The following is a 16226-nucleotide window of genomic DNA, read 5'->3' as shown; positions in this document are numbered from 1 at the left end:
AATAATAGAACATTATCAATCTCACACTGGAGAAATTCACCTCTGCATTTGACCCATCCTCTTGGTTTTGGTTAGCGATTCTTGTCCAGGTAAATGGCAGGTTGCATAAAGAAACTTTCCTGTTATTCATGTCTATATATTGGATATTTTGATGTAGGTCACAGCCATTTTACATTCAAAGTAGCACATGTTAATGGTCTGGGAGCAGGTGGGACAAAGCTGTATTGAAAGTAGGTGAGCTAATGTGGTTGAGTTAAATTTCCTGCAAAAAAAACTCAAAAAAACAGGGGAAAGATGAAGACAAGAGAGCAGGCGGGGTGGAGTAGATGAAGGTGAGAATCAGGGGTGATCTAAAATAGAAGGATAGCTGCAATAATCAAAGGAAACATTTACAAGACTGAGCTAAGGCGTGCTGAGACGTAGGCACAATAAGAGACAAGGCTGATAAACCTGGAAATGTTTAGAGCAGGGGTCTGAAACCTTTCTAATCCAAAGAGCCATTTTCCCAGCCGAATAAAAGTCATTTAGAAGCAAAAAATTACACAACCTTCAAATAAACCAAAAACTATTATTTTTGTACTATATCTGCAATAGGAAATCTGATGTATGATCAGTGGGAATTTTTTGCTTTTGAAAACCAGACACGGAGGATCTATTTAAAAAGAAATCGCAAGGAAATGCCTAGTGCATCACAAATTATATAAATTATTTAGTTAATTTAGATTTTTCAGAACTGTATTTCTTTTTATTTTCCAATGTATAGTGACAACTTTCAAAAATGTTAATTCACATGTTTAGAAAATTATTACATGGGCTTTACTGGGTTAAATAAGAACAACACATAAAAGTTTTCTTAAAAGCATAGTCTCCAAGCTTATGACAAAAATAGATCTAATGACATTTTTCTAGTTCTTTAACCAGTACAGTTCTTTGAATCCACATGTTCTTTATAAAAACAACTTATCCTTTCAAAAATAGTATTTGTTAATATATTTAAAAACATGAATTGGTTCTTTATCCTTGTTAGGCACTATTATGACCCACTGTAGAGGGTCCAATGAGCCGCTTGTGTCCCAGGAGCCACAGGTTGCAGATCCCTGGTTTAGAAGAACATAAAGGATGCTGACTATATAGCTGCTAGCGGGAAGGAAATGGGAAAGATCACAGAGATGAAGGTATGTAGTGATATGCAGAAGGTTGGAGTCAAAGAAGAGGATGGGAGAGATAGTGAATACAAAGAGATTACTTACTGTAACGACCTCTAAAAGGACCGGCCATAAGCTGAAGAAAATGATGGAGGTAGTGCTGACTTTATGTGATTGTTCTGTCAAGATTTATCCTTGCCTCGACCTCTTAATGTCCCACTAGTGCTACCCATCTTATAAAGACAGTGAAAACCCCTAGCTCTTAACAAGATGAAAAGCAAAACTGGTAAATGCACTTTTATTAGCAATCCACATGTGCTGATTATCCCGAACGGAAAGTAAAATGGGACAGAGTGAAGTAATACAGTCATACCTCCATACTGAACCACAGTACAAAAACGGTATCAATATGTACAATATATCCATGTACAAAAAAAAGCTATTTTACACACAGATATGAGTAGAAAAAAATCATACATCTTGCAGTATTACAGAAACAAAACAGGCAACAGTGTGGTTTTAAAAAACGTGGCTTTAAAGCCTTTTCTTCGGAGGCATACACTCCCTTTTCACAAGTAGATCATCTTTGTTTTATTTTGTTTAAGTATGTTTCTGCCCTTTTTTTCTCCTCACATACACTCATAATTTACGCTCTGTCATTCACTCGCAGGCGCTCTCACAAACACTCATCAACACAAATATCACAAGTGCTAAACAGGGATTGATTCAGAAGCTAAATGATGTTCTGCACACCTGTCAGATGGTGAATTAGAGCACGATAAGGGACTCTCCTGGCTGTAATGCAGGCACTCAAAGGTGGATCTTTAAATGTTCAGATTTCAGTCAACCTTCACAACTTTTTTTTTTGCCACCAAATGATGCCCAAAGATGTTTTTGTGAGAAAGATTTCTGATCCTTCATTTAGCAGCATTTCTTTCTTCAAGAATCATCTGAGAGCCATTTTAGTTTATAAAGGTCAAACATCTTCCCAGTCTCCATAACTGCCATGTTGGAATCATTGTAAATAATGGGACAGCAGTCCTGTCAACAAAAAAAGTGCTACAAACTGAAAACAGAAGTCCAGGATATGGTCAAACCTCCAGCTCCTGATTGTCTGTGCAGTGAAAACGATTCAGCTTCTCTCTTTCTCTGTTTGAAATGTCCATTTTGGGGGCATGAGCTGGTTTTAAAGCTGGGGAAGGGTGTGAAGGTGCTGGAGAAGGCGGAATGGTGAGTTCAATCTCCTCGTAGCAACGTGAGACGGGAGCTGGGGGGTGAGGTTGAGTTGAAGCAGGAGAGAGGTTGGGCCCGGGGGGGCGCTCCACATTTCTGATCAGGTTCACGAATTCTCTCTGGTTGTTAATGCTTTCTTCCTGCGGGACAGACTGCTGCTTTGTCCTTTTCCGATGCAGGCGAGAGAGGACTACTGTGCAGACGATGCAGCAACATATTGTCACCAGAGCCAGGATTCCCAGCAGGATCATGTAGATGCTGAGACCACTGTGTGCTGTGTCGGACATAGCACCTTCAGAGGAGCAGCAGAGGTTAGAACATGCTGTAATTCTGCTTTTTGACTAAAGATACAAACAACATCAGCCTCACCTTGACAGTCCTGTCCAATGCATGGCTTTCTGAGGCTCACACACTCGTTGCCATAATAACCATCAGGACATGTACACACAGGTCTTCCCTCTGAGCTTTGACACTGCACCCCCTGCTGGCAGGGGTTAGGGTTGCAAGGATAATTTTCTATCTGCAATGACAAAAAGATTAAGACAATAAAAAGCCTTTATGCTCATACTGTAAACAGGGATCCATCCATCCATCCATCCATCCATCCATCCATCCATCCATCCATCCATCCATCCATCCATCCATCCATCCATCCATCCATCCATCCATCCATCCATCCATCCATCCATCCATCTTGCAGCCTGTGTCATTAAACTGTAGTTTCCAGAATATTTACTGATTTTTTTCACTATTATATGGTATTGCTTCGTTGAAGTGTTTTGGGTTGGTTTTTTTTTTGTTTACAGAGTTGGATTTATATCAAGTCTCATGTCAACTAAATGTTAAGCGCCTTCAGCATCTGCCGCTGTAGCCAAGTGTCAGAGGAAGATGCAAACCATTGCTCAAAAGGTTGAAATGCTGGGCCTGCTGAAGGAAGAAGGGAAAAGCTATGCGACTGTAGGGCACTGCTAAAGAAGGAAGAAAAGCATATAAGGACCAGAAAGTTTAAAGCAAAAATTGAAGAGGTGTGTAACCTTTCGCAATTAGACTATCGGGAGAATCCAGTCTGCATTAATCTGGTGGATCAAAGACTCTAGGAAAAAGAACATCATGCTGGATATGAACACCATCTGCACAAAGAAAAAAATTACTGTGAAACCTGAGCTAAAAATGATGAGGGTCGGTCCTGACAATGAAAAGGACAAGGATGCAGAGTCAGGCTCATCCAGTGCTTCTCCCACAGGAGAATAATTTGGATAAGACCAGATTTTTTGGAAAGTTAATGCCTTCTCAAACCTTCAGTCAAAAAGACTTTGGCTGTGATTGTGTGTGAAAATTATGTAGCTTTTATGATAAAGCCAGGGTTTATTTATAAGTCAAAATCCCAACAGCCCTAAAAACAAAAACAAGAATGCGTTGCCTGTTTACTAGAAACACGATGCCAAAGCCTGGATAACAAAGTGCTCCCCTCTGGTTTCAGCAGTGTTTATCCTAAAGGTGAAGTGTTTTCTGAGAAAGAAAGGCCTTGGTTTTAAAGTGTTGTTGATCTTAAATAATTTTCAATTCAATTCAGTTTATTTATATAGCGTCATTTCACAACACATCATCTCAAGGCACTTTACAGAGAGAATACTGTCACATTGTTTGAAAAAAAACAAACAGTTGAAAGCATCCAGTCATTGATTTGCAAGACATGCTACTCCAGGATGAGCTTGTTGTTGACTCTTCATCAACCCCTCATCCTGGGCATGCATTTGGTGACAGTGGAGAGGAAAACCCCCTTTTAACAGGAAGAAAGCTCCAGCAGAACCAGGCTCAGTGCAGGGGGCCATGCTGTTGATTTCCAAACACAACATCACTGATTCAGCCTATGGATTATGGGATAATCGGACCAAGATTTCTCACTTAAGGTTTACTAGCATGAATACACCATTGCATTGTGTCTCCTAAATATTCAGAGGGCCAATCGGGAGATAGAGAGGGAAACCTTGAATGCCTTCTGGAAAAAAAACTGTGTCCAGAAGTGATCATAAGGGATGTTCTGCTGATCATCTTTGTCCCTCTGTGGTGGATACAGCAGTAAATCTGGCTTGGGGAAATTACCTTAAAGATACAAATCCTGCTGGAATAAATACACCGATTGATGCCCCCAATGAACTGTTAACAGGCAAAGACCTGGCAAAAATAACAAGCCTGGAAGTAAAGAAAATTAGGAAGAGGACGCAAATGTTGAAGAAGAAGAGGAGATCAGACTAACACTTGATCACCTAGCAACCATCATCAGAATAGGAAATGAACTTCAGCAGAGCCATGAGTGGTACCCCTTGATGTTCTGCTCATTACAGTTCACTAAAAATATTTATTTTTTCTCGCCCAGAAAAAATTGCAGCACTAGAACCTCCTCATAACCATGATCCTCACTTATGAAAAGACACCAACACCCAGGCCTTCTGTGGGAATGAGTTTTACTGATGACAGTGGGGATGCAGAGCTGTAATATATTGAAAGAGTGGAGTAATTATTGTAAACTTTTTCCTCTTAAAATTCTATATTCCATTTCAACAGATTTTAAAATGAAGAAAGTTGTGGGGTTTTTTAGAATCTATATATATATATATATATATATATATATATATATATATATATACAACACGAAGGACATGGATGAGATGCGAGAACAGGGTTCTATTACAATGTTACTACCTAAGTAACCCTGACCAGAGAGGCTATATGCAAAGGATGTGGGAGAGACTTTGATACCCACAGTCTACAATCACAGCTAAAAAACTAGTAACTCAAGGTTCTAACATCCGTAAATGACAACTGCTCTCACAACTTGAAATTGACGAGGTACAAAACCACTGTTCTAGCAAGGAGGAACTAGAACCCCAGGTCAGAGAGGAGTTAAAACCAGCCGCCCCACCAGAGATTGAGTATGCTCAAAAAGCGTACCCGCACTGGACGAGGCAGCAACTGACCTGAAAAATAAGATCATGGCAAAGATGTCCACCAGGCAACCCCAAAGCCAGTTACAGAGACTAAGTCAGGTACCATCAAAAAGTCTACTAGCAAACGTGAATGCAGCTCTGCAAGCAATTCCTACATCAGCCATCACTGACACTGATGAGGTGATATACTGCACAGCAGCAGTGATCCTAGAGATGCACTGCTGTAAGAATAACCATGTGATTAAATACTCACCATGGAAAAGAAGGCTGGAGGATAACATCAAGGCAACAAGGAAAGAAGTGAGTCAATTGACCAATGCTCTAAGAGGTGCAATGAAAAAGCAAGTACCCAAGAGGTATAGCCAGATGCCCATACCTGAAGCATTGGAAACTGCCAAACAAATGTTCCAAGCCTTGGGCAGCCGCCTAAGATACACGAAAGACAATTAAACCAGACGGTAAACCGGCTGTTCGCTACTCAACCAGTGAAAGTGTACACTCAGTGGCAGGGGAACAATAGTAGAATAACCCCACCAGGCTGGAAACTGAACAGTACTGAAAAGACATATGGGAGAAAGATGCAGCACACAACAGGGAGGCACTGTGGTTGGTAGCTCTGAAAGAGGACCACAGCAACCTCCCTGAACAGGATCCAGTCAACATCACAGTGGCAGACATCTAAGAAAGAGTCTCAGGCATGAAAAACTGGACAGCACCAGGCCGCAAAATGATACACGCCTACTGGCTTAAGAAACTCACGGCTCTCCACAAACGCTTGGCAGCACAAATGAACCAGCTGCTGAGAGATGGGAACCACCCTGAATGGCTAACCGAAGGGTGCACAATCCTGTTCCTGAAAGACTCCTAAAAGGGTAGGGTTCCATCCAACTATTGGCCCATAACATGCCTCTCCACAATGTGGAAGCTCATGTTCGGGATCATAGCGGCTAAGATATGCTGGCATGTGGATCAATACATGAGCACAGCTCAGAAGGGAATTGGCAAAAATACCAGAGGTGGCAAACACCAACTCGTGGTAGATAGACCAGTCGCTCAAGACTGCAGAACCCAAAACACTATGACTCAATGCCACATACTTGGATCATTGAATGCTTGGAGCTATATAACATCAACAGGACTCTAAGAGCCTTCATTGCAAACTCAATGCAGTTGTGGAAAACCACCCTTGAGCCCAATGGCAAGATATTTGCACAAGATGCACAAGTCTCCATCAAATGTGGCATATACCAAGGAGATGCACTACCCCCACTGCTGTTCAGCATAGGTCTGAACCCCCTCAGCCAAATAATCAACAAGACTGGCAACAAATACTGACTCAGGAACGAGGCCACCATCAGTCACCCCCTTTACATGGATGACATCGAGCTGTATGCTAAGAATGAGCAAGACATTGACTCACTGATCCATACCGCCCGGATCTTCAGCACAGACATCAAGATGTCATACAGACTAGAGAAGTGTGGTCGGGTGGTAACTAAGAGAGGGAAGGTAGTCCACACAGAGGGGGTCTCACTACCAGAAGGAACAATAGCAGACATTGAGAAAAGCTACAAGTACCTTGGAATCTCACAAGCAAATGGCAACCTTGAAGAGATGACAAGGAAAGTGGCTATGGCCAAATACCTCCAACGAGTAAGGCGGGTCCTAAGGAGCCAGCTCAATGGCAAGAATAAGTCTCGGGCAATAAATAGCTATGATCTGCCGGAAATCAGATACCCTGCAGGAATAATGAGCTGGCCAAAGGAGGAGGTACAGGGCACAGATGTTAAGACACAAAAGCTCCTAAACATACATGGAGAGAACCACCCCAAATCCAGCTTCCTGAGACCATACGCCAGCCGTAAGGAAGGAGGCCTAATGAGCATAAGAGCCACTATCCAGGATGAAACATCCAAGATCCATAACTACATCAAGGACAAGGCTCAAACAGACGACATCCTCAGTGAATGTCTCAGACCAAGGGGAACAGAAGATGAGGTGCCAGAGACTCTGTCATGGGAGGATAAGCCCCTACACGGGATGTACCACCGAAACATAATCGAAGTGGCAGATATCAGGAAATCCTACCAATGGCTAGACAAAGCCGGTCTGAAGGACAGCACGGAGGCACTGATAATGGCTGCACAGGAGCAATAAGCACCAGAGCAATAGAGGCCTAGATCGACCACAGCAGACAAGACCCCAGGTGCATACTGTGTAAGGAGGCCCCTGAGACAATCCAGAACATAACTGCAGGGTGTAAGATGCTGGCAGGGAAAGCTTACATGGAGCGCCATAACCAAGTGGCTGGAATAGTATACATCTGTGCAGAGTATGGGCTGGAAACCTCAAGGTCAAAGTGGGAAACACCTCCAAAGATTGTAGAGAATGACCAAGCCAAGATCCTGTGGGACTTTCAGATACAGACAGACTGACTGGTAATGGCAAACCAACCGGGCATTGTGGTGGTGGTGAAGAAACAGGGGAACGCCCCTTGACATAGCAAAACCAAGTGACTGCAACATCAGGAAAAAGGAACATGAGAAACTAGAGAAATACCAGTGGCTCAGAAAAGAGGTGGTAATACAGACAGACCAACTGGTAATGGCAAACCAACCGGGGATTGTGGTGGTGGTGAAAAAGCAGGGAAATGCCGGTTGACATAGCAATACCAAGTGACTGCAACATCAGGAAAAAGGAACATGAGAAACTAGAGAAATACCAAGGGCTCAGAGAAGAGCTGGAGAAAACCTAGAAGGTCAAGGCATCAGTGGTTCACGTGGCTATTGGGGCACTCGGGGCAGTGACCCCCACACTTAAAGAGTGGTTACAGCAGATCCCTGGAAATACATCAGACATCTCGGTCCACAGGAGTGCAGTTCTCTGGTAAAGGACCCGAGTTGGAGGACAAAAGTGGGGAAGACCGCCCGCGATGGGTCAGGAAGAGTTTTTTATGTACCCAAATGTATTTAGAAAACTGATGTATGACTCAAAGAGGAGAGGCAAAGTTTATAAAAGGAAAAACATTTTATTTCTAATATATTGTATTTATTCATAAACTTTTGCTTTAGATTTATTAATTATATTACTTATATTATTTTTAGCTATCACCCTGGAATATCTGTCACTCACTCCTTACTCTAGGATGTTTAATAACCATTCAGGGCTCCATGTTAACCATCGCCCGGGGCAAGTAGTTTTTACTGTCGGGAGAGTACCAATTTCATTGCATTTGCCTGCCGGGCAAGTGCAGAAAAAAAAAAAAAAAATTGATCACTCAAAATTACTTTAAAATCACAGACATTCGATGAAAACAACCCAGAAGCGTAGCTGGCACCATTTTATTTTCAGCCAGATGGTGTGATTTTTGTCCACCTAGACTTGATGCAGGTCATACATTAAAACATTTTCATAAATTTTTTTTCTCTTAGACATTGGAGAGGTGCATTTAAATGTTATAGAGCTAAACATGTTAAATTGGTGACCTGTTATGTTATTGTTATTGTCTTGTTGCTGCATTTATTTTGTCAGGGAAAACTAATCAACTGAGTCAGTTAAAAGTCAGGGAATTCTGAAGTTATGTAAGACTGTGGAAACCCTGTATAAAATAATTATGTATAATGATTCTCTAGAAAAGTCACATTATATTAATAGTATTATCTTGTATAAACATACCGTGACTCTAAAATAAAAGTTATTCATTTGTGACATTGACTTCTGTCTTGTGATTTATCTTAAGTTTTTAACTTGTCAAGTTTTTTTTAGATTTTTAACAGTACAATTTATATTTTTCCAAGCACACAACACTTTAAAGCAAAGTTTAGTTTGAAAAGAATATGCAGGAAGGATTGAAAATCATGTTAGCACGGTAATGTAGGCTTGAGTTCATTATCTGACACATGCATATACACACCAGGAACCTGTAAACTTAAAAAACACTTAATTACAAAAAACATTTAAAAAACAAACATGTTTCATTGATATATATACAAAAATGAATATTAGGAACTATATTTATCAAACATTACTGGGCAAGTAAAAATTGTTTCTGTGCAAATGAAATGTGAAAGTCACTTGTCTGAAGGGCAAGTGGTAAAAATCCTTAACATCAACCCTTACCATTTTACTAAAGAAGAAGAGCAATTAAAAGAAACATGAAAGTCCAATTGCCTTGATAAAATATTCATACCTATATTATATATTATCAAGATGTACAACAGAACATTTTTTATCTCCTATCATCTCATTTGAGGTCTTAAAAGGTCATGCTATTATTTCAAGACAGCCTTTTCTGTTCAAATATCTTATTTCTCTCTTTTTAACATCTCCACACATCTTACTTAGCAGGTTGTGTATTTTTATTTGCAACACTATTCAATCAGATAATTAGTTTGTTATTGTTTTATTATGTTAGTTTTCTACCTCACAGAAGAGTCCTGAATACCCCACAGGGCAATCACAGGTGGCCGACTTTCCATCCTTCATCACACACTGCCCACCATGCAGACATGGGTTGCTGTCACATGGATCCAATCCATTTTGGCAATGTTTACCAGTGAAACCAGTGGGACACACACATCTTGACCCTGACAACTGGTCCTGCATTGGAGGATATAGATCAAATTTACATGACAATAACATGAATTTCACAGGAAAGTCACTAGAGGGAAATGGGGACATGTTATAGATCTGACACATAAAATAACATTTGTAGCTCTAATACTGTGAAATTAAGTTAAAGTTCTTTCTGGTTGTTTTTAAAGAAGTAAACACTAATGGAAGGAGGTTGAAGCAGAGTCGTGAAGAAAAAAATAAGCCACTCACCTCACAATGGCCGCCATTCAAACATAAACCCTGACAGCTGCTGTTCCCTAGGAACAGAAACACATTTATTTATTAAAAAAGCAAACAAAAACAAAACAAATAATGTTTAATAAAACAACAAAACTGTGAAACAATAAATGAAAGGCACTGCATAACGGAAATTTGTGCTTCATGAGTCTGAAGGGAAATATTCTTAGCAAAGAAAGACAAAAAAAAAGACCTTTATTCTTTTTGTTTGTCAGTGATATTCTGAGAATTTTTCTCTTGAAGTAAAATGATCCCCATCTATAGAAACTCTGAGCTGCAGCTGAATTACTTTTTAAAGCCTCATCATGTTTCACCAGACAATTACTTCTCTTTTCTCTTTCAAGTAATTTCCCTTTCTTTTGTGTGTTCGCTTTTTCTACTGTTGTGCCGTACTCACTGATGTCACAGTTAGGCCCCATCCAACCAGGAAGGCAGTCACACAGGTAACTACCGATCAGGTTATGACATGAGCGGGCGTGGACACATGTACCCATTTCACATTCATTGGCATCTAAAGGTGCAAAACAAAGAAGAAGAAAAAAACAGCATTAAAATAGTCCAAGCTGATTAAATTATATAATATACCAAAATGTTTACCATATTACAACCTCAAATCCGACATCAGGATAGGGTGTAGTTGCAAAATAATAATAAAACAAAAAATTAGGAAGAAAAAAAATGATAATTTTACAAATAGTATTTTATTGGTCTTTGTAGGATTGTATATAGGCCTAACTTGTTGCAGTCCCATTCAAGTATAATGGCGATATCTAACGTCAGATATTTGTCAGCTCTGCACTGCCATAACGCAAAAGATGTCTGCCTCCACAAATGGGAACAGACTCCTATCTAATTATAAATAGCAATTTCTAAGGCAAGGCAGACATAAAGATTGAGACTTTCAGTTCATAGGTAAAAATAAATACCAAAAATATAGATTATATATTACATTTTTATATATGACATTTATGTCAGTAAATCTCTGTGATTACTCTACACGGTACCTTTCATGAGGTAATATTAAATGAAGTTCAGAGATTGAAGTATTTTTCCAAACTCAGCTTTTGCTTTTTGCTTATTTTTATTTAACCTTTATTTTACCAAGAAGTCCCTTGAGATAAAATCTCTTTTTCGAGGGAGACCTGGCCAAGAGGCAGCAGTACAGTAAGACATTTAAAAAAACAGGACAACATAATAAAATCAATCATAAACTAGACTCTAATAATCCACACAGGGCAACTGATATATGACTCAAAGAGGAGAGGCAAAGTTTATAAAAGGAAAAACATTTTATTTATAATATATTGTATTTATGCATCAAATTTTGTTTTAGATTGATTAATTGAATGTTTTATGTTATTTTTTTAGCTATCACCCTGACTCTAAGATAACAGCATAATAAAACCTTTGAAATGTATTTATTTCTGTTGGTTTTTCATTGTGTTCCATTTTTATCAGTGGTCCCATTTAGCCACACATAGCCTCAACTAAGGCACAATAAAAGTAAAACTTTCGTTTGTCTAATTTTTTTCCTTTTACATTCATCTTCACTGTTAAAACTGTACCATTTGGAGGCAAACTACAGAATTTAGAAATGGGTTTAAATTATTTCACAACACTGTGTTTGTTTTAAATGGGATAGAAACACAAGTCACAACCCCAAATAACCTGAGTTAAATAATATTGTGAATTAATCTGATAGATTCTTTAAAGGAAATCTCAACAAAGAACAAAAAATTATCTTCCTTAGTTTTTCTGTTGTTGAAATAATGAAGTTCTTTATTTAAATCCCTTCTCTTTCAGCATCGCTGCTATTTATAAATACTTGGACAAATACTTTTAAAGTTGCCAGGGGGCCCTGAGGGTCCCTGGCACACAGCAGAGCGTAAAGAAAATGTTAGCTAAAGACAAATCAGCCATTTGCTACAAATGATTAGGATTCAGCTCTGTCAGTGAGTTTAAGTGCTTCTGTGTTAGAATAATGAGGAGCCTGTCAACAGAAAGCCAAGTAGGACAGAAATCCTCTGATGAGGCAGGGACGGAAAGTATAATTGGCTTTTTACGACTGATGCACTCCTGATGTTCTGCAGCTCAGGTTCATCCCTGAGTTTGATCAGTCTGCGTCACACTTTAGGCTGTGGGCACATGATCTGTGATGTGGAACTATGAGGGATTATGAAGTGTCAGGGTGACATATGACAGTAACACAGAGGAGCAGGGGAGCCTGTCATCCTGAAATATGTCTCAGTTTTCACTCTAAAGCCCCGAAGCCTACGTATGTTTACAGAAAGTGTTTGCTTTAGCTTTTTCTTTACAAAAACCCTTAAGTAGAGAGAAGCTGTAACATAGCTTCACTCTACTTCTGTAAATGAGTGAATGCAGCCTAAAAGAGGCATGATAGTGCATTTAGAGAAGACTAATCCACAGTCAGCTAGGGTTAATGTGAGGATTAAGATGCTGTTGGCTTCTTCTGCTACCTAATTTGTGTATCAAAATTACATTTTCCCTCAAACCAAAGATCATCACATATAACCACTTATGAAGAATGTGGATTATTGAAGTTTCTTTAGTTGATTTATGCCGCTCATGGTGATATTTGTTCATTAGTTGGATGATGGACATCTGAATTAAAGATCAATTTCTCAACTCGGCTCTTTTTAATAAAACCTATAGGGAAATCATTTTTTAAAAATCAAATTAAAAATAATTATTTTTAATTTATTGTTAAGGTTTTAGGGTCTTATTTGATGTTTGCGTCAATGGTTTCCTCAATACACAGTTAATATATTTCCTCAAAGTTTGCAGAACGAGCTGCGCTTCATGGTTCCCCTTTAGGCAAATTAAAAAGGGGATTTTTGGTTCCTTTATGAGGATAACGTTACATCAAACAATTGTGCTGAGAGAGGCGCATGTCTGATTTCTAAAGAATGGGGAATATGTTTATCTTTGAATAACAGCATGGGTGATTCTACACAGGTGCCCCACAGTCCTGGCCCCTGTTGTGGCCCATGTATTGAAAACATAAACTGAAAAAGGTGTATATGTAAATAATTTTTCCTTGAAATAGATGTGGATAAACTTGATCTAAGCAGGTAGGTAAAACACATTGCAGATGGAATAAGAAGATTTAGGTTTAAGAAAAGAACATGATTATTATCTTATTTTTAACTGCACAGTATCTAATTGTTTGTTTTAATGGCCAACATCCTCCTTGTCTTTGCAGATCCTAGTCGTCTTTGGCAGATCATCTTATTTACCTGCTCAAATTAAAGGCAGATACACAAATTTTAAGAAACTTTTACCTTTTTAGATCAGTTTTTGCAGTGTGATACTGCATTAGTTACTTATGATGAAATACACAGACTAAGAGAGCTGTCTGTCACTTAGACCAACTTAGTATTTCATCTTTACAATTTACTAGAGCAATTATGTAAAAAAATAGAGAAATTACAGGTTTGTGGCGCATTTCATAAATTTACTGAATAAACTTTGTTGTGATCTTTTTTTTCTTCTTTGCCCACTCTGGCCATCTGCTAAATCTAGTCTAAAACTACTGGAGCTCAAACTTAATGAAGAAAACTGTACAACAGGCAGAGTAAACATGTGCGAGTATTTGATCATTATATATTTTAATATCAGGAGGGTTGGCATCCTGTCAACAAAAGAAATAAAACTAACATGATCTTGTTTATGTACTACAGCTCTTGTTTCTACTTTGTTTTACAGGGAATTTAATTTTAGAAAGCTGATAAAGGCAATAAAATCCCATCATTCAGAGCCTGTATGCATCTACTGATACGTGAAGTGTGCGTCGAATTTACACAGACTGACCCAGCTGGCACGTCCTGCCAGTCCATCCCAATGGACAGAGACACCGGAAACCTCCAGGAGCCTCCTGACACGTCGCTCCACGGCCGCAGGGGTTGCGATCGCATTGCTTCACAGCTGGCATAAGAAAGAGGAACATTTTCTTTATAAGTTATTGGTCTGGGTAACAGGAATGTGAGCATGAATATTCAACAAGCATCTTGCGTGTTACTAAATTCGTGCAAAGCCACCGTCGCGCTGTGGTTGTGGCTGTTTTTATTCTCTCTGCTGCTCTGACTTCTGTGCAAACAGTGATAAACAGTCCTTTGCAGCATGTTCATGACTGACACTTCAAACCCTTCACCAAAGAGGGAGGGGACAATGAGCGGACTTAAATAATGCAAAGGAGGAGGCCTGTTTCCACTTATCTGATGAGGGATCAAAACAAAGTCTAAACAAGAAAAATAGAAAAAAAAAAAGCTAACTGTTTGGGGTTCAACCGAGCATAACTTATTTGTGCAGTAGTGGCATCCACATTTTTCCCATGCATATCTCTGTGGTATGGATCTGTCATTCATAGCTTTCTGTGTCTCTCATAACCTTTTTTTCCATTTACCTAACCCTGCATAACATCCATTTTCCATCGTCCTGACCCCTACTTCAACCCAAGCCCTAGTAATCCTACCAAACTAGCAGCAAACCAGTCAGAGAATTCATAAAAAAATATTAAATCCTTTAATTAATACTGTTTATAAACTGAAAACGGAGCTGTGTTGTGGTTATGGTTTTAATTCCCTGCAAGCTTGACAATCTTCTTGTTGTATATTCTCTAGAGAGCCCATCCCACCCATACCCCCAGAACAATAACAGCTCAAGAGATAGACAGCCTCCCTGACTGTTAATCATGCGAACATCACACACCAACAACAAAAAAACTATTTTCCTGTTTGTTCTTTATTTTCTCTCTGAAAACTCCTTCTCATTTCGGCGTTGATACGCCACAGCCTGACCTGCAGCCCCGTTTATCCTGATGGGGGTGAAAGCAGAGGATTTGGAATGCTGTTTATTTACACACACAGCTCTGATAGACCGTAAACTGTGTGATCATATCTCACCTGCAGCATGAGATCTCACCTACTGTATGGACGTGTCGGGTCACATGATGGAGCTCAAAGCTGATCCAAAAACATGCTTGAGCTTCATCCAAACAAGACACACTGATAAAAAATGGCATTAAGCCTTTTTTTTATGTTTTGTGTGAGAATCATTTTGGTTGGTTTTTTTTTGTGTTTTTTTTTTTTTTTTTTTTAAATACAGTAGTTAATAAGTGAGAGCACTACAATCCTACTTTGTGATTAAAAGTGAATGATTCTAATGAGTGTGAAACGTGTTGTAGAAAAAAAGAAGGATGAAGTTCAAGCTCAACATTGGCTCACTAGATTTGTGTTTGCTAGCTTGACCAAAATCCTAATGTGGTAACAAACATCCAGTCCAGTGGAAGTATGTTTAGTTTATTGAATATTCTCTGTGATGGAAAATGTGAACATCTTTAAACACTAAGTTCCAGAAATGCTGTAAGGGAGAAAACTATCTGGTTTTTCATCACATTATCAGGAGGCTCTTTATGAGGACATTTGCATTCACTGATACGTTCTTATTTTGCATAATGCAGAAAATATGGTGAAGTCACAGACTTTGGTTCTGGTGAAATGCATGTTATATTTAAAGAGCAGGCAAAAAAAAAACTTTTCTTCAAATATCCAGCCTATCTGTGCAGTTAAGAGCGGTGTCCATCTCCTCAGTTTATAACCCTGAAAAGGGAATGTATGTGCTGAGTCCAGCCTTAAGGTGTTTTTTTGTTGTTATAGGGGAAGCAAGGAGGGCTTCGATTGTTTCAGCTGCTTGGTGAATCCTTTTATTCGCAGTGAGATTAGTGGCAGCATGCCACGCACTCAGCAGCTGTGGTGCCAAACGTATTTCAATAATTTACTTGCAGTGCTGCCAGCCAAAAGTAGGTTAGCTTGACAGGCCTCCAGGCCTCCTTTGAATTACCTGGTAAACAAGACATGTGATGCGGTTCTGTGTGCAAACACATCATCTAAAAACTCTCTATGTTAGTAGACTGTGTAACATTTTCATGATGAACCTCAAAAGACCTCTTTAAGACTGTGCAAAAGACATTTACATCCTGGATCATTATTCATGCTGTACTGTTTTATTAGAGTCAAAGAGGAATTATAAA

General features: G+C 39.2%; 1 protein-coding gene across 2 annotated transcripts in view; it reads right to left on the bottom strand.

Annotated features, from left to right (window-relative positions):
- Nucleotides 1-1429: 1429 nt before the first annotated feature.
- LOC119797334 (protein jagged-1) overlaps nucleotides 1430-16226 on the bottom strand; it is a 73091-nt gene continuing 58294 nt past the window's right edge. For both annotated transcript variants that reach the window (XM_038306380.1, XM_038306379.1), the window contains 6 exons: nucleotides 14009-14122; nucleotides 10575-10688; nucleotides 10151-10197; nucleotides 9749-9925; nucleotides 2748-2898; nucleotides 1430-2670 (listed from right to left, as the gene is read on the bottom strand). In XM_038306380.1, the coding sequence (XP_038162308.1) occupies nucleotides 2237-2670; nucleotides 2748-2898; nucleotides 9749-9925; nucleotides 10151-10197; nucleotides 10575-10688; nucleotides 14009-14122 (1037 nt within the window). In that variant the 3' untranslated portion in view covers nucleotides 1430-2236. The remainder of the gene's footprint in view (nucleotides 2671-2747; nucleotides 2899-9748; nucleotides 9926-10150; nucleotides 10198-10574; nucleotides 10689-14008; nucleotides 14123-16226) is intronic.

This window comes from Cyprinodon tularosa, unplaced genomic scaffold (genome assembly GCF_016077235.1).
Source record: "Cyprinodon tularosa strain WSP-4 unplaced genomic scaffold, ASM1607723v1 ctg58, whole genome shotgun sequence".
Lineage (NCBI taxonomy): Eukaryota > Metazoa > Chordata > Actinopteri > Cyprinodontiformes > Cyprinodontidae > Cyprinodon > Cyprinodon tularosa.
Note: the sequence above shows the minus strand (reverse complement) of the source record. Positions and strands in the feature narration are given on the sequence as shown.